Source organism: Macrosteles quadrilineatus, unplaced genomic scaffold (assembly GCF_028750875.1).
Source record: "Macrosteles quadrilineatus isolate MER2022 unplaced genomic scaffold, UCM_ALF_1.0 Scaffold_7__1_contigs__length_78375512, whole genome shotgun sequence".
In the NCBI taxonomy this organism is placed as follows: domain Eukaryota; kingdom Metazoa; phylum Arthropoda; class Insecta; order Hemiptera; family Cicadellidae; genus Macrosteles; species Macrosteles quadrilineatus.
In genome coordinates this window covers 38,504,574-38,522,815 of record NW_026542600.1, presented here as the reverse complement: position 1 = coordinate 38,522,815, position 18,242 = coordinate 38,504,574, and the positions used below count along the sequence as shown (strand labels likewise).

The following is an 18,242-nucleotide window of genomic DNA, read 5'->3' as shown; positions in this document are numbered from 1 at the left end:
TGAGCATATAATTACAAACAATCATTCATACACTTCAATAGACAATAATTTAGAAATTCTACAAATCCACAAAACTAAAGGCAGACATTTAAATGTAATAGAAGAGTACGAAATCTACAAAGCTGGCAAGGAAAATCCCCAACACATTTTAAACGAAAAAGCCTCTTTTGAAAGTAATTTTTTATATGAAACAGCAGTCGGCATTGAAAGAATAGAACAACACACAAAGGACCTGATAAGAACTGGAGGAGGGGGAGGGGGATGGCAGATGGACAAGACGGCAGTGACGACAGTCTGGACTAGCAACTTAATGTACGCGTACCGTCCGCCGCGCAGTTATTTTGTGGCCACACGTGTGTTTGTAAATAATGTATCTATGTGTTGTTTCTCGTGACGTATTTATAGACTTTATGACGACCTCTTCGGAGTGATATTTATGTTCCTTCATCGCCTGATGATGGCCCCACAGCTGGGCTGAAACCGGTCGCCGCTCATCGGTGACATTGATCACATTGACGGATTAAAGGTATTTTAACCTCTAGATTAATCTAATATTATAATGGCATTAAGTGATTACAATAGAAAACATAACCTCTCAGAGAAGTTATGAGTAGTGATTGTCAAGTCATTAAATTGGTAGGAAACATATTACTGATTTTGATAGTGTTCTATTGTTAGGGTAGTAATGGTGAAAAATATCGTACATCACACGTCCAAAATGTGTTTACTAGGCTACACTCGTCCAGTAAACACCTATTTCCCAGACTAATTAACCTAATATACTATAAAATTACGTTGTGTAGGTCCTTGAAATATGGAGTTCCCTTTTAATTCTGCGAGTTATGAAAAAGTCTTATTTACTATTAAATTCCCAATCACACAGACAACAATGCATATCAGCTAACCGATAATAAAGGAATGGAAGCAAGACTGCCAACTAATGAGCTTGTTTTGTCCCCAAACAGTGACTATCTGTACTTGTAATTTGGGTTGTGTGAAAAAAACACTAGTGATTCTAGTATATTTGTGCAATAAAAAGTGTTTCTTTCCCTTTTGCATCCACCTTTATCATCAAACTTGTCTAATTTGAATTTGTAGGGATGGACAGGTCTCGAAATTTTGAGAAATTTTGGGAAAATGTTAAATCTTGTCATACGAGACAAAGTTATAATTATTTGATCAATATTTTTTCAAGACGAGAAAAAAAAAATTAAACCGTTAATAAATCCTGCAGAAAGTCAATGAAATACTTGCAATAGAGGAACGCATGTTGTGTTTCCTTTGCGAAGGCATTCTTATTTAATCAATTCTTTAAATAATGTAAACATTGCTTTAATTGGTTTATAATTTTTAACATTACAAATTATGAGAAGTTTCGTTAAGTGTAAGCAGTGTGAGACATGTTTTACTACTGTACATAGCCAAAACAAGTCACTCTAAAATCATTCTAAAAAAATACAAGACTGAAAAATTCTTTCTTGATACTTAACTAGTAAGATTGATGTTTTAAACTGATACATTTTGCTTGTTTTAAATTTGATCTATAACCTAACTGATATCACCATGTTTCCCATGCGTAAGAGTTATTTTTAATAAGATAAAAAATATTAATAATAGTTTTTCTTTATGTTGTTTTTTAATAAACAATTTTAAATATTCTTGCCTATTATTATAGTTTTTGTTTTTAACCAGTCATCTATCATAGATCAGTAGGTATTTAAAAATGTTACAAAATCAGGTTAAAATGTCGAATGTGCATTTCCTGTAATGTATGAGAAGGGAAATCCTGTTTTGTCTCGAACTAAAAATCCAATCTCGTCCATCCCTAGAATTTTCGATTTGTTTGGATTCTTTACTGGTACGTTGGTGTTCAATTCTGCAAGTTCCACTGTAAACTATTTAATTGACAAAATTTTTCCGTTTCAGAACATTAATGTCCTGAATGCCGTCCTGTGCCTCATTAAGGAGTTGGAGCTTCAAGATTTGGAGCTGGTTGCTATGAGTGTCAACTGTCGCATCGATGAGCTACGAGTCTAGACTTCCTCCTCCTTTCTCTCGCTCGCTCTAAACCTCTATTATAATAGGAAACTTTGTTTCTCAGAAATATTTACAGGAAAAAAAATTTGAGTTGCGTCCTTGTTTTAGTGCCTGAAATTAAATTTTAGTTGGTGGAATGGAGATGGTCCTTAAGAGATAGAACCCAGGCAACAGAGTGTGTTCATACAAAGGTTTCGGATCTGATTTCTTTCTACTTAGTTGCAGTTTTAACAAATGTACAAATGTTAGTAAAATGCTGATGGTGTTAAATTAGTTTTACTGAAACACTTTCACGCCTCGTTCTAAATTTTACTGTTTCATTAATCCAATTACGAACATTGACAAAACCAAATGGGATAAAACTACAATTTATGATTGGAGTCTAACTTGAACTCATTAAAGACTGACCATGGCTCATTCCAATAGATTTTTTAAGTATTTCAAACTTTGACCTCTTCACTTCTCTATTTAAGATTTCAACTCTACTAAGTGATGATAAATTATTAAACTTTTTTTTAAGAAAATTATATAAAATACTTACATGAATTGTTCAATAGGAAATTTAAAATAGTACTCTTATGTGAAGCAAGTACATTTGATAGATCCCACATTTCCTAGTAGTTTAATTTACTAAAAAGTATAAAATCCATTGTTTTTCTTGTACTACTAAGTTTTTTTTATACACTCCTTCGTTTTGACTCATTCATTCATAAATGTAAACATTTTACACTGAATGATTGTTTGCATACTTGTAGAGTAGTTAGCCATTTTGCCCACTCTGATATGCAAAGTGTACTTTTTTCTTATAAGTTCTGTGAATTATGTGAATGTGATCACAAAATTCAAAATCACAAATTGCTCATGCGTTTTAGCTAGGGACCAATTCTTTTACATTGATACATAGTTGATGAAACTCAACCTATGTGTAACAGCTGTTGTATTTTTTGTAGTGTGGAGCCAACAACGGCAATTTTATTATTTGGCTTGAATAGCTCAACTGAAAAAGCTTTCAGTAAGAGAACAGAAAACAGATCTAAATAAAGGGATCCAAACAGGACAAAAATTCACAGTTATACATGAAATATATTGATGATGCACATCACAATCTTTTCTTGTGTATTTGCCTGGGAGTTTTTGCCCATTTCGACTTGGAAATATTTAATTGTTGTTATTGTTAAACGTTACTAACGATTATTGAATTTCAGAGTATTTTATTGTAGCTTTTTATATGAAACTGACTGTTAATTTTACTTAATAATTTTACTTTAACAATTGTTGTATTAACTATTATTATAGTATATAGTAATGACTTTTTAACCATGTGAAGAAATGGTAAACAAAAACATTATTTTAAACAATATTTGTTTTGTTTACTCTAACTCTTTTAGTCTTGTACAATGTATACAATCATGTTAGTGACTCAAGACATCATTGTACTCCTAGTCAATAAATGGTTCTAAAGTCAAAACGTTGATTTAGTTTCAGTTTTCATGTTGCAGCAAGAAACATTTTTTTAGAACCTTCCAATAAAAAGGTCAAATATATATTTTAATTACTTTTAGTAAGAGCTTACTAACTTATTTTTGGTTTTTAAAACTTTTTTATGTCCTTTTCTTATTAATTTCATAAATTTATGTACATGTTTAGAAAAAAGCTAAATAACAATGAGATTGAAAACATTTTTATTCAGAGGTGGATGTAATTGGGTAAGGATATAATTTGTTGTAAGAATCTCATATATTTGACCAATTTGGTCTTGGGCACATTGTACCCTAACACCTTCACATTGTACATAACACACCAAGTAAATATGAGAATAGATTTTTATAATGTTTAACTGTGTTGTATAATATTAGATGATATAGAGCATACTACAGGACAATATGTAAATAACCAAATGCCTTGTATCAAACTGCAATGTCCAATTTACATTCCTACTGTACATTGTTAATTCTTTGTTATTTTATCTTTTACATCAATTTATTCACACAGTTTGTGTTGAAGGATTCTTGTTCATAGTTCATAAAGTTTATTACGGCTTAGTTTGTATTTAGCCAACCGTTGAACCGTTCCTGGAGACTTTGTATTCGTAGAAGCAGTCCACTGTGATTCTAGCAATGTCTATATTTTCTGGTCACATTGGTCTCCCAAATGCAGCTGATTTATTTTTGTGTATTGTAAAATAAGAAGAGTGATAATAGTATTATAAATGCTAGACTATCTTGCCTGTTATTTAGCTTTACATTTGTTGAAATTATATTTACATGTTTTGAAAAGGTATTAGAAATTAAGTTAGCATAAACTATGTTGTTCTTTTCATTCTCTTAATTTTTTATCGCCAGAATCCTAAATATAAATTGCCCTGGCTTTTAAAGAAAAAGAAAACTATTGTTTGCTTTTTGTAATTGAACAATTTATTTTGGCTTTAAAAAATATATTTTTATTTTATTTGTCTTTATCAAATAGAACTTTGTGATTTATTTAAAGATGTTTATAAACTGTTATCTTTGTTTAGTTTTGAAAAATATGTGTGATGTGAAAGTTTGTGATATGTTAAAACAACATTTAAGAATTTTGCAATAGTACTTTAGTTTCCATTCTCATTTTAGTTATATTTTATTAACAATTCTTTAAAAGCATCAATTATCAATTATCATGATTTTTTCTTGGGTTGACTATTAACTAAAGTTTTCATTTAGTTTTGTTAACATTTTATCACAATCATAGAATTTAATGTTTTAATTTTTGTTTACTTTGTTGTGTACTATATTGTTTTGTTGAGTTATGATTGTTTGCTCGAACCATTTCAAATTAATTTGTTTACTACTGAATCTATGTTGATAGATTATGGTGCATTTAGTTTTCTATTTACTAATGTTTGGGTTTGTATTAGTTTTTTATAAATTAATATTTAAGGTTGTACTTAAGTGATTCAACATTGCTGTGCAATATAAGAAATTATATAGTTTTGTGGTTATAATCAAGGGTCAAATAGAATATTAACTGTATGTAACAGATTTTAAATACATAACAATATTAATGTTGCTAACTGAAAAAAAATGTGTTGTTGCTACTTATTTCTAATTTTAAAATTTTAATAGATTCTTAACATTAAAATTCACTGTCACAGTAATAGTAAGGTATATAGAGTTATTTTGGGATAAAAAGTACTATACCTGGTTGATTTAAATGTTGACGTAATACAGAACATTTTTAAAACTACGAGGTAAATTTTATTTTATTCCTTCCAACCCATCTCATAAATAGTATAAAACGTTCTAGTTTCTTACAGAATTTAAAATCTCATCAAATTAACCTATACAAAGACCCTTGAATAAAGTATAAGTTGAAGAGTTGATTGTAAGTCAAAAAGAATTTATAATGATTGTTGGGATCAAAAGATTGACCTCATTTACAGTCCTGGGGCACGTAACCCTACACTCACGGCTGCAATGGAGGGAAGGATGAATGTGTCAGGCAATCATACAAAACATCATCATTCAACATTCTTCATAACTATGGAGGATTCTAACTGGGTCTTGACTTCGGCTTTCATTATATTCACCATGCAAACAGGTTAACTTTTGATAGGTTTATAGTAATTTTTATTTGAGTCATCATAAGTATGTATCAAGAAAAAAACTTTAAATTTAGGAATTAGTCTTAGTAAATATTAAAAGTATTAAATATAAATTAAAATTTCCCAAACATACTCAGTAACTTTTCATGGTATTTTAAAATACTTAAAATTTTTCAGTTTTTTTTAAGGACTGCAATACATTTTAAATGTTAATCTGCAACATTTTCTTTTGTAGATAATGGTATTTTGTAACCAACCAATTGATTTTATTAAAATCAAGCCAATGATTTTGGTGCCGTTGAGTCTAAGAAAATGCATTAGGAAAAAAAGGTTTTGAGGTAAACATTGTAAAACAATATCTAACTGGAAGGGATAATTATTGTGCATGCACAAACTTGTGCAATGAAAAATAAAGGCCAAATTTGAAGAGAAATTTTTTTCATTTTAATGGTCACTATAATAATCAGTTTAGACTCCCCCATTCCTTTCTTTTAATACTCATGGAAATCCTATATGGGAAATGCCAACACTTCATTTTCTGGTTATACAGTAATGCTAGAGTAAAAGCAAAAGTAATATTTAATTATTTGGTAGGTGGTTTTATTATTTTAATATAGTTTTAAATTGGTTTAGTTACAAAAAACATTCAGGGTGTCCTGAAATTATGGTAAAATATTTTAATACATGATTGTAGGGATAAAAATAAGAAAAAAAGTTGATCCTAAAGTGCTTAGTTGTCCATCTGTTTTTATTTATATTTATATTTTTTATTTTATAATTTATTAAATCTTACGAACCTAGGTATTAAATTCAAACTTGGTATATGCATGTGGAATAACAAGATAAATAACTTCTTGATCAGCATTGTACGTGTTATTAAATTTACGGAAAGTAAATAAAAGAAACGTCTTATAACACTTAAAACCTATATTTACGCTTCCTACTCACAAGACGGTAAATATACATAAAATATGGTAAGTGGTGATCGATTTTGATTGGACACCCCAATCATCATCAGACCCAATAGGCGATTGACAAGAATCTTGAATGGCGTCCCTACTTATATCCTATTGGCTGCCGGAAGTATCGGCCAATACATTTCTGTAAGTACAACTGTAGTCAAAATTTACTTGTACATTAATTAGCTTATTTCTATTTTTATATTCTCCCTTATAAATATATGATTCTCCCCAAGCATTTATTACATTTCCTTTTTTACAACTCTATAAAATACATAGACAATCCTCCATTTTTCCTATTGAATGGCCATTTTGTAAAAAGTGTTGTGCGACATTTGATCTTTCCGGTTTGTTGTTCCTCCACGGAGATGTGTGGTTTTTGAAGTGGTTAACGAAGTTCACAGTCTGTCCAATGTAGAAGCTGTCTAGTTGTACTTATAGATATTTTTGTTTTTAAGGCTAAATATCTTAAAAAACATAAATTAAAAAAAAAAATTACAACAGACAAAAAGGTTGTGAAATTTAATCCCATTAACTCTGATAATAAAGATTTTGTTGATTGGACAACTAACAGTAGAGAAATTGTGTTTCATATTTTACCAAAATTTCCGGACACTCTGTATAGAAAACATCAAAATGCACCAACATAATACAAACAGATAAAAACAAACAGAAAATGTAAATTAAAATTATTCTCAGTTGATCTACAAGGGTTACATATCTTTAATATGTTAAATCTGTGCTATAAGTAAAGGTGTGTTTCTCAATCCAGAGCCTAAAAGGTACTTTAAGCAATTCTATAAAGAAATTTAATCCTTAAACCCAAAAAACCTAGTTTTTTTTTGTTGCTTGTGCAGATGACACAATTGCACTCAAAAAGTAGACATCCAACTTAATATTTCACATTCTGCTTCAAACGTTCTATTCAACTTCGGAGAAACAAAATATATCAAGAGATATTTTTGACTCAACACTAGTATATTACAGTCTATTAAAGCATCGCACATAAATTTACCAGGTTTTGGGCTTCTGGAGTCAGGATGTGTATCTTCAAAAAACGAAGTAAACATCATGATGAAGAATGTGGTTGACATTTTCTTGGGAGGAGCTACTTATTGGTTGTTTGGATTTGGACTGCAGTTTGGACATGGACCCCACTCCAACGCTTTGCTCGGGATCGGAAACTTTGCAACTGATGCAGACATAGAGGAAGAGGCCATGGGAGCAATATTTACGTCATTCATTTTCCAGCTGTCTTTTGCTACCACTGCCACCACAATAGTATCTGGTGCAATGGCAGAAAGGTTAGTGAATATGTTTAATGTAAAGTTAAAGTTTTAGTAATTGGTTTTCCAAGACACCTTGAGTGATCACTGGAGAGTAACAAATCATACACATCCTGGGGACTGGATATCAGTATAGAGACAGTATGATTTGGTTTATATTTATCTTTGGTATAGGGTTTATTTAAATTGTCTGTAAGTTGCAGATACATAATCAAACCGTAAAAAAATTTGAAACTGCATTTGTTACTTTGTGCAACTCCTGAGTTGTTAAGCATTATTCAAGTTTATTGTAACAAGCTAAAGCTGTGTGCATCATCCCAACCTAGTGTACAAACTACGCTTATTTGTCCAAACTTTTTTTGTCCTAGGACGCTGCTAGGTATTAGCCCACAATTGTTTTTTACATTACTTCAGGCTAGACCTAGTGGTTGCGGCATTATAACTTAGATAAAATCCATTATTGGTGATTTGGCGGGATTTGAACCTGCTATCGAAGTTCTCCTCTCTACCACTAGACCAGCCCGCTCCCCTGTTCTTCCAAGTGTTATAGAGTTTATATGAATAAAGTTCTCTTTAACCTCGGTGAGATTAGATATTTTTGGTGAGGGATTCTAAACCTTGGAAAATCGTATCCTGGCCAAAGCTCTCTATTGAAGCGTTCTCGTATATTTTTCTGCCAAAGAAAGCAGTGTTGTGCAAGACACATCGGAGGAAGGTCAACCAAGAGGTATGTATTGAAAATTAATCAAATCACTGTATCCGTGTGGTGTCATGGAAGAATATGAATCCGATATACCAATAACTATATGTTTATTACTGGATTTTTGTGAGGATAGTAGACTTACCTGAATGGAAAAGAGTCCAAACTGACACAAGAGACACAAAACTTTACACTATATACACAAAACATTGGAACATTAGAATATTTCACTACTGACCACATTTTCAACTACGCAAGAGAGAGTTTTATAAAGATCCAACCATCTCTTCTTTAATTAAAAATTCTGTAAGTTACAGTGAAATATTCCAATGTTCTGTGTATATAGTGTAAAGTTTTGTGTCTCTTGTGCCAGTTTGGACTCATTCCCTTTCAGGTAAGCCTGCTACCCTCACAAAGAAATCCTATAAACCTAGCCCCTTGTGCTGTATGTCTCATCCTTATGTATAATACTGGTATTTTGAGATATACATGAATTTATTTTTAATGCAGATGCAGCTTCAAGGCCTACTGTGTGTTTTCCTTTCTGAACACTGTGGTATATTGCGTGCCTGCAGGATGGGTCTGGAGAGATAATGGATTCCTCAACGTCCTTGGAGCAATAGACATCGCTGGCTCAGGATGTGTACATCTCATAGGGGGAACCTCAGGTATCTCTGAAGTACATTTTATGCATGGAGGGATTGCTTTATTAAACAAGGAACATCAAAATTATAACTAAAAGGGTGTTAGAAAAAACTTGAAATTCTTAAGAAGTTGATTGCTTAAAGACAAAACAGAAATCAATCATTGATCCTGTCAACATGGATCAAAACTGCTACTCAACACTTAAGAAAACAAGGCATGTTTTGGGCTCAGTTTTTTTGATCCTCCATCTAATTTTCAATGTAGCTCATTTACTTGGAAATTATTAGATTAAAAACATTTTTTTGTTCATTTTAAATTTTTAATTGAATTTTGATAATTGATCAATCCTCAACAATCCTCCAAACATTCCCAAGCCATGTTATGCATTGCTGTATTTAATCAAATATTTTCGTAGAAAAACATGTTTACCACATTTGATCGAGGTGATTTTGTCAATATAGGAGCTCAAGTATTATTGTTGCAGCGTTTGCATCGGCAATGATGCTGGGTCCCCGGCTCGGAAGGTATACCAACGGTATCAAACCTTTACCTCTTGGAACTCCAGTGAACTGTGCCATGGGTCTCTTTGTGCTCTGGTGGGGCTGGTTGGCATTCAATTCTGGCAGGTGGTTCTCTGATCTGGTCTGTTTGGTATTCGGTTTGTTCACTATACAGTAGTGTGGATTTCAAGTATGACAATCGTCCATCAATATGTTGTAAATCTGGGCACAGCACCTAGGCTTAGATGTCCTATGAATTTATAATGGTAGATAATCTAGTTTGTTAGATAAGATCAGAGATAACGTTGTTGAAGCTAGGAACTGGTTGACGTTGGAGTTAGACACCTGTTGTGTACAAAGATGCAGCAGACTTCCAATCAATTAACTGATTAATCAAAGAATTATACAGTATATTCATATCACACATTAATACATGAATTTTGTCAACAGTTATAACTAAACAATATATACTATTTGAAATTTCTGTAGCAATAATTAAAATCTAGTTAGATGTATATAATATCCTCTCCAATAAACTATTGTCAGCATCTACATTGCTTATCTCCACTACCATCTTTATGGATCACTGGAAAGTGTTTGTATAATGGAGCCCAGTGTCCAGTATTATATGTTTGAGCCTGAGAATTCCTTGGCTGATATTTGAAATGATTCAAATACCTGGTCGAGACATTATCTAATCTTATTTCAGCACTTATGGGGTGAGTGGTGCTAAGTGGATGTATGCTGCAAAGGCTGCAGTGATGACGATGCTTTCCTCCTTCGGGGGTGGGACTGTTGGACTCTTCTACTCTGCTTACACCAACAAAGGATACCTTGAAATCATGGATATGATAAACAGTGTTCTGGCAGCACTAGTATCTGTTACAGGTAGTTTATTGCACAAAACAGTTTTATACAGAATGTCAACCCCTTGAATTCCAGGGATTATTCTCTTATTTGTAACTCGAAAGCACAATAATCCAAATGATTTAAAATAAATTTACAGTAAACACACACATTAGGTATAAAGTAACAAAATTTCTTTTTTGAGGTTCAGGTCAGTAAGTATAAACCTGTGAACTTCCAACCAAGATGTCCACTGACGTAGGCCTCTTCCACCTCTATCACGGACAGCAGGTGAAGTCCTCAGCAGACCTGACGATAGGATTCAAAACTGATCTAAGGTGGTCTCCTGCCCGGAGGGAAGCCTTGGACTGCTCAACCAATATCACCTTAAGGGATACTGCACCAAAAACACTGGTAAACTCAAAGCACAAGAGTAGCTCTAAAGCTGACTCCCAGGATTCAGTACATGTCAGGTATAGTTGTCAGCTGTTTTGTTGTACTAGATATTACTTAAAGAGCCTTTTTGTATAATTAACTTCTGTTGCAGGAGGATGTTTCTTGTATACCGCCTGGGAAGCCATCCTTATTGGCTGCATTGGAGGAATCTTGTCCTGTGCCACAATGCCCTTGTTTGATAAAATAGGTATTGATGATCCGGTTGGGGCATCATCTGTTCACGGTTAGTAAGATTTGGGCAAAAAAAACAATTATTTTGACAGAAAATCATTTAAACACACTTGTTACCGTTCAAGTTTGACTGATATATAAATAAAAGGCCTTATGTAGGACTCTTTATGAATGGAATTCCAATCAAACTCAAGTCAAGTCAGTATAGGTCTGTGGAGTCCTGGGAGGTACTTAACTAACACACTAAATATGTCTGAAAGTTTGTTTTCCTTTGACTGGATTTACAAAATTATGTACAGAATGCCAATGAAATTTGACTTTTTTTAAATCACATGTTATTAATAGCAAGCATTTTATCACTTATGTTTTCTTGAACACTACTTGTTTCATAACTCATATACAATTCAGATTTTTATTTACAGGCATCTGTGGTGTCTGGGGTATTCTTGCAGTCGGCCTGTTTGCCAAAGATCCATATCCTCTTCTAACAACTCGAGGAAGGAATGGTTTACTAAGAGGTAAGCTTGATTTGTCAATCCCTTAACCAACCTGATCACCTGATGGCCTTAACCTTGCTGTAATCAATGATTGACAAGAACATTTTTTGTTAATTTAGTCTGCAGTTGAGTATGCACTTATTTACAAAATAACAAAATACAAGTGATTCTCAGTTCAACACTGCTTTTCAGAATATATCTTATCAAATGTTACAAAAAAAGATACTTAAAAATAACTTACTCACTTACTGCCATGACTCTTGGCACCCAAGGTGGTGCTTTGCCTTGCCAGCACATTGCCTCCAGGTTTCTTGATCTAGCACCTCTTCTTCCCTTCTTTCCAAATTTCTCAGGTCTCTTCTGATCTGGTTTCAATTTTGGCCATCCAGTTGGTCTTCTACTCTCAGTGCTGTTAATCTTTTTGACTAAAGAGTTGTCATCTATCCTTAATATATGGCCAGCTTAATATATCTCAGTTCTTACTTCTTTCTTCTGCTACTATATCTAGCAGTCTCATTTTAGTTTGTCTCAATTTAGCTGTCTCAACACTCTTTTATGTTTCATTCCCCATTCTCCATCTTCCAAGGTCGGTCCATTAATCTTCCTCAACACTTTATTCTCAAATCTTTACGCAGTAACCAATTTTCTGTGCTATTATAAAAGATGACTTAGAAATAACCAACAATAATAATCTTAAAATTCTAGCTTCACATAAAAAAAAAACAAGTAAAGCTCTCTGAACCTGTGTAGGAGTTATTGTACGACCCTTTTTCCAACCTCACAATGAACTCTCGGGGAATGAAGGTGTTGGTATTAGCGAGTACTGCCTAAAGAGACATTCTGCTGAAGGAGAGTTTGTGTCGTATGTCAATCCAGAAACGAGAGATTTGAGGCAGAACTCTAAATATATGGCACCCTGGGAGTAAATTCAGAACTTCTTTGAACAGTAACATATAAAATTAAAATTGTTGGACACAAGCTCAAGAAGGAAGGATAAAAAGTTAAGAAATATAAATTTGAATATAATTTTCCATTTAGCAAAGAATCCATCCTGTAAATTTTCACCCATACTGATCGTAATTCAGTTTGTGCCTCACACAGAAGCGAAAGATTAATTCTCAAGTTTCACAACTACAAGTTTATGCAAGATTCAAACCCTTGACCTATTCTCCTGGCTGGAAATACAACCTAATACCAAACATACCTAAATGTCCACACTAAAGATTTTTGTCTGAAGCAAATGTTTACCAGATTACTCATAGCAAAGATCCTATGAACAAGCTATGTTTTTTGTATTTATTTAAACTATATAGAAAAACAATCATTACCAAAAGTATTATTCCATTAATGGGCTGTTCTGGAAAGATTCTCGCAACCAATGATTTTACTGAAATTTCAACTTTAAAAGAAATAAAAGACCAAAGCGTGAAGTAGCTGCAATTATCAACTTTAGCTAGTGCTGAAATCTTGATTAAGAACTGAAACAAAATAATTGTTTTAAAAATAGATATGTCTTTGAACTTTGAAGAACGTGCATAAAAGTTATGAAATAAATTTGTTGAGTTGTGTATATGAAGTTGCCCATACTGTTGCAGGGGGAGGAATGTATTTGTTGGGGGTGCAGCTGCTGACTTGTATTAGTCTAATAACTTGGAGTTTCAGCTCAACAGTTCTTCTTCTGTGGGTAAGCAAAGACAACTTTTTAATTCAAAAGTGTGATGGTAAATATTACTGCCTGTTTGACAGGCAGTAAAGCCTGTTAGTTGTAGACCCAATGTTAGGTTGCTATGCTGTACTGGTATATTGAATCACAAATTTAAAATTTACACAAATTTTGAAATAATATAATCACAGAACCTGTTTTTGACTTGGCAGAGCCATAAATTTTCTTCAAACCCTTATTATGATACTCATGAAACTTATTGCATAGTGGTGGAGCCAGGCTAAAATAAAAATAGTAGTGGAATAAGTAAAGAACACGGCACTGGGGTCAGATTTGATCTATCTTGAAAGGGGATCGTTAATTTACAGTTGCCCTTGTGTACAAGGAAATCGTTCTTTCTTTGTAAACTACAAGGATACCATTACATAGTCTTTTCCTTCTAGGTGATAAATAAGATGACTCCGATTCGTCTGGAGCCCCATGCGGAACTGTTAGGCGCAGACTTGACAGTTCACAGGATCAAACATCAGGAACCGGGAGTCAACTACGCACTCCGGGTTCTTCTCTCCCTTCATCCAAACATTGTGGACACAAACGACCTCTGCATCATAGGAAGCAACCCTGGTAAAACTTCAGACACTCTTCAAACCTTTTTGCGAACCCTAAATTAGTTTAATTCAAGTTCTAAAAACCGTGGATGTATAAATATTGTAAAAGAATAGTTGTAAAAATTGGTGTATGTAAATAGTTGAAATATTCCCATGAGAAATGTTCTTTGTGTATAGGAGAGAGTCAGCAATCTCACCACCATGGAGGAAAGAAAAATTGAAGTATGAAATAAATGCAGCAAAAATTAATTGCACAAATCTTATGTAATCAGGGTGCTGATTTTTGTGCCCTTACTAACTAAAGCTTCCTGTAGAATTTTCACCTGTACACTGTTTTCATATACCTCTGGCATGAGTGGTGGAAGAGTCCAAAGAAAAGTGACAAATAAATAATATATGGCTTAATTCAACTCAATAGTCAATTGTTGATATAATATACTATAATATAAATAAAAAGTTTATTTGGCAGGGACATATTTTTTTTATAAGGATATTATAATCTCCCTAGTAACCTTAATCTACATCAGATAATCCATATGAAATAGTATTTACGAGGTCTGTTAAAAAAGTATCCGAACTTGTTCAGGAAAAGCATTATTTATTGATTAATTTGTTTTAACATATAATCTCCTTCAAAATATTCCCGTTGGAGAATGGAGCTTCACACAGTTAGGGTACGTCCACAATGCACGCTAGTTTTCTAAGTCAGACTGTCAGCGCCGATTAAGTCAGACTCGGCGCGCTTATTGTCCCATGCTAGTAAACGTGCACCTGCGCGCCGATTTTCTGCGCGCAGGTAGTCTGACTCTGATTTTTACCGGAATGAATTGTTCATTCTAGTTTCAACTGCCTATATCGGACTGTTGATTTTTGTTTTTGTATTGAATGTATTAGTGTTTCATTACATTAACCATGGATATCAACCAATTGCAATCAAAAGTTCAACACGTTCCAGCAAATAGCAATAAGCGCCCTTAAATTTACCTTAAATTTATCTGCTGATTTAATTAAATTGTTTGTACTATTGCATTTTTACAAAATAAACAATTTAACTTACGGGAATAAATTAATTCACCTCAGCGGGACATGCTAATTCAAGGTTTTGTGATATTTTCCCCAGTTTTTGACGAGCTTGTGCTCGATTTTTAAGAGGAATAAAAGGTGTTTAAGCACATTCTGAAATATAAAAAAAACCTGTTGTCTGCAAAAAGTTGCGGGAAAATATGTATACAGTATATCCCTTAAATAGGTCTCAACACAGACAGGTACAGCTTACAACCTGCTTGCATTATGGCCACCTCATCGGCGCCAAAAATCTGAATCTGACTTCCTGCTTATACCAGCGTGCATTGTGGATGTACCCTTATTCCAGCACTCCTGACACATTTGGAAACAAGCCTGGAACTCTTCCTTCTTAATGGACTTCAGACAAGCTATTGCATTTCGTCGCTTTTTAATTTTTTAATGTTTCTGCTGAGAAGAATGTGCCTTGGTTTCGGGATCATACCCGTACACCAACAATACAGTTATAATTGTTTTGAGAAATTTTGGTTCATTCTGAATCTGAATGCATTCCAGCATGTCTTTAGCAATTTCAAGCTGCAATTCCTTTTGTTCATCCGTCAAGTTCTTAGTGAAAAATTTTGCAGCAAGTTTCCATCTAAATTGAATGAACTGAAAAAATACTGATTCCAACTTCCATACCTAGTTCACAAACGGTAATAGGTTGATCCTCCATCACTAAAACTCAAACTTGATCGATAACTTCATTGTTTCGACTTGTTGACGGTCTGCCAGAACGAGTTTTACTGTCCACTGAAGTGCCGCCATCTTTGAATCTATTGTAACACTCTTTTATCTGTGTTACACCTAGGAGGATTGAACATTAAGGAGAGGACACGCTCGAGTTTCGTTGAAGCCAGCTAGCCGACCGTGCACCGTATCGCGGCGGGAGGGGGGCATTGTGTTCAGAAACATACATAATAACATTTAACCAAACCAGCAACGAAATACACCAACCAATTAGGACCTTTATAATGTCATATTAGATATTTAGTTACTGAAATAGCAGTCATGTATTTAACAGATTTATTTAACTACATCATGCGAACAAAATTAAGAACTTAAATTAAAATCACAATATTAGAAACCTAACTAAGAGGACGAATGTATTCACGTACGAATAGTAAATTTAAAGATGACCTATTAATAAGTTTTTAATCAAACATAACGGTTGAAGGAATGTGTTTATTTTTTGCCCTGCTAATATTGTGTTAGTATTGATTATACCATTATAATCCAATACTTAAATCATTAGGTAATATAAGTATTTGAACATATTTTTGCATAAAACGAAATCAAAAAGATGAGCCGTTGGCATGTATAAATAAATAAATAAAAAAGGTTTTAAAACTATAAAATAATTATACGTACGCACTGTGGCGTCAGAGGATGCGAGAACTGAAAGGTTTCACTTTTTACTCAAAGTTTATTTGATATTTCTCAACATAAGTCCTCAAAATATGGCTTAATAAGATATTAAAAAATTTAAAATTTAATGGGCAAGAAAATGTTTTACTTTTTATATTCGTAATGTAATTTGAACAGCTGTGAGTGTAATAAAAGCGAACGCCACTTGGATTTTTTTCTTGAATTCGGCTATTTCAAATTATTTGCCTAGCACAAAAAACCCTTAAAACTAGCATAAAATAGGATTGGAAATTTAAGAAAACAATTAGGAATGCTAATTTTATATTTATTTCAAAAAATTCAAATTGCATTTCTTATTGAAAATCTAATTTAATAAACTTGTTGAAAAACTGTAAAAATGAAAAAAAGTTAATACGGTTCTTGTTTTGAATCCTCCGATTAAATATTGGTAAATGTATTATTTTTATTTCGAGAAACTCTTAGGGAACACGAATAAATTGATTATTTGTATAGATACATCATATTTATTTCAAAATCGTTGTTAAAGTAATCATATGTTCAAAGTCAAAGACAATTCATTCTACTTTGTTCTTCAATAATAAATAATAGTTTTCATAGAAATGATTTACACCATTCGATAGGAAATTTAATTTACTTTAAGAATGCCATCGCTGAATAACACAAGTGTTTTAGTTTAGCGGCAATTTTAATTCGAAACAGCGCGCTTCGCGTTATTTCCCTATCTCTCCCATGTTATAGCTGGGGCTTTTTTCCACTCTACGGCTCCGCGTGCCCCTCTCGTGTTCTGCTTCACCGCAACACGTATATTCCTATTCGCGTGCCCTCTCCTTAATGTTTCATCCTCCTAGTGTTACACCCATAGCGTCTTCTCCAAAGGCTTGCTGAATCGTTTGAGTTTGTTTATCACCCAGTTTTTGGCAAAATTTAATGTTTAATTGTTCCACCCATTCCGTCATTTTGCTTAGCACAAAAACACGACAAACCCAGTATCTATATGTACCCAGTTTCACGTTTAGCGGCCGACAACGAACTGACACCATGTCAGGGGCATTTGACGTGCTGTACAGGTGCCTCAATCTAGGCGCCAGGGTACAGCTCAATGTGGTTGTTGGATTATTAGATAAAACGTTGAATAGACCTTGTACATTCCATCTATAATCAAGAACACATACTTAAGAAAGGCAAAATGTATCAAAGAGAAAGAAGTTTGATTGTATCAACATTCTTTGAACATATTTACTTATTGTGCCATGTGTTTTATTTGTTATAGGACATGAAGCTTTTCTTAGGGACTACTTACAGCAACACAACAAAGAAACCTTTCCTAAAAACAAAATTAGCTTGGTAGAAGAGAAACTTTCTTATGTACCTCAGTACGCTTGGATTGACTAAATTACATCTGCTAATAGCTGATAATACATCTGTAAGATTGTTTACTAATGTGTTTATTTTTCATTAGACCTTACTGATTATGACTACTTAATACTTAGTGATCTTACAGAGCCAAAGCAGTGAATGAGATACGGTTCTTAGATACTTTTCATCAAATTTGTCAAAGATGCAAATTAGGCATATTCATGAGTGAAATATGAGAGTTCAATGTAAAGACGTTTTAAACTTTTACTGCAGCGGACGGTTGCGTTGGAGGATGTTGGTCTTGCAGTAACACGTTTTTCAACTTGATAATATTTGAAACCGTACCAATGAGTCTAGGTACAAAACAATGTTTGGCAAGAGAAACTGATTGGCAGTTAAGAGAGGGAGCTGCTAATTCTTACTAAGCTCGGACGAAATTAGCAGCAAACTTTTATGGTGAGCCAGTAGGGCCGCAGTCTTCGGGTCC

The 18,242-nt window shown here is 33.3% G+C and overlaps 2 protein-coding genes across 3 annotated transcripts in view; both read left to right on the top strand.

Annotated features, from left to right (window-relative positions):
* Positions 1-5,259, top strand: part of LOC128998264 (uncharacterized) — a 64,040-nt gene extending 58,781 nt beyond the window's left edge. For both annotated transcript variants that reach the window (XM_054424320.1, XM_054424319.1), the window contains one exon: positions 1,927-5,259. In XM_054424320.1, coding sequence (XP_054280295.1) covers positions 1,927-2,037 — 111 coding nt within the window. In that variant the 3' untranslated portion in view covers positions 2,038-5,259. The remainder of the gene's footprint in view (positions 1-1,926) is intronic.
* Positions 5,260-5,489: 230 nt separating this feature from the next.
* Positions 5,490-17,791, top strand: LOC128998927 (putative ammonium transporter 2). The gene is made up of 10 exons (XM_054425284.1): positions 5,490-5,613; positions 7,595-7,880; positions 9,073-9,230; positions 9,692-9,833; positions 10,417-10,595; positions 11,101-11,232; positions 11,603-11,698; positions 13,273-13,361; positions 13,784-13,964; positions 17,670-17,791. Exons 1-10 carry the CDS (start codon positions 5,490-5,492, stop codon positions 17,789-17,791), a joined length of 1,509 nt encoding a protein of 502 aa, XP_054281259.1.
* The last annotated feature ends 451 nt before the right edge of the window (positions 17,792-18,242 follow it).

Coding starts and splice junctions, on each gene's coding strand:
- LOC128998927 (XM_054425284.1), top strand. CDS start 5,490: ATGGAGGGAAGGATGAATGTGTCAGGCAATCATACAAAACATCATCAT. Junction 9,231..9,691: donor TCTCATAGGGGGAACCTCAG/GTATCTCTGAAG, acceptor TTATTGTTGCAG/CGTTTGCATCGGCAATGATG. Junction 9,834..10,416: donor TTGGCATTCAATTCTGGCAG/GTGGTTCTCTGA, acceptor ATCTTATTTCAG/CACTTATGGGGTGAGTGGTG.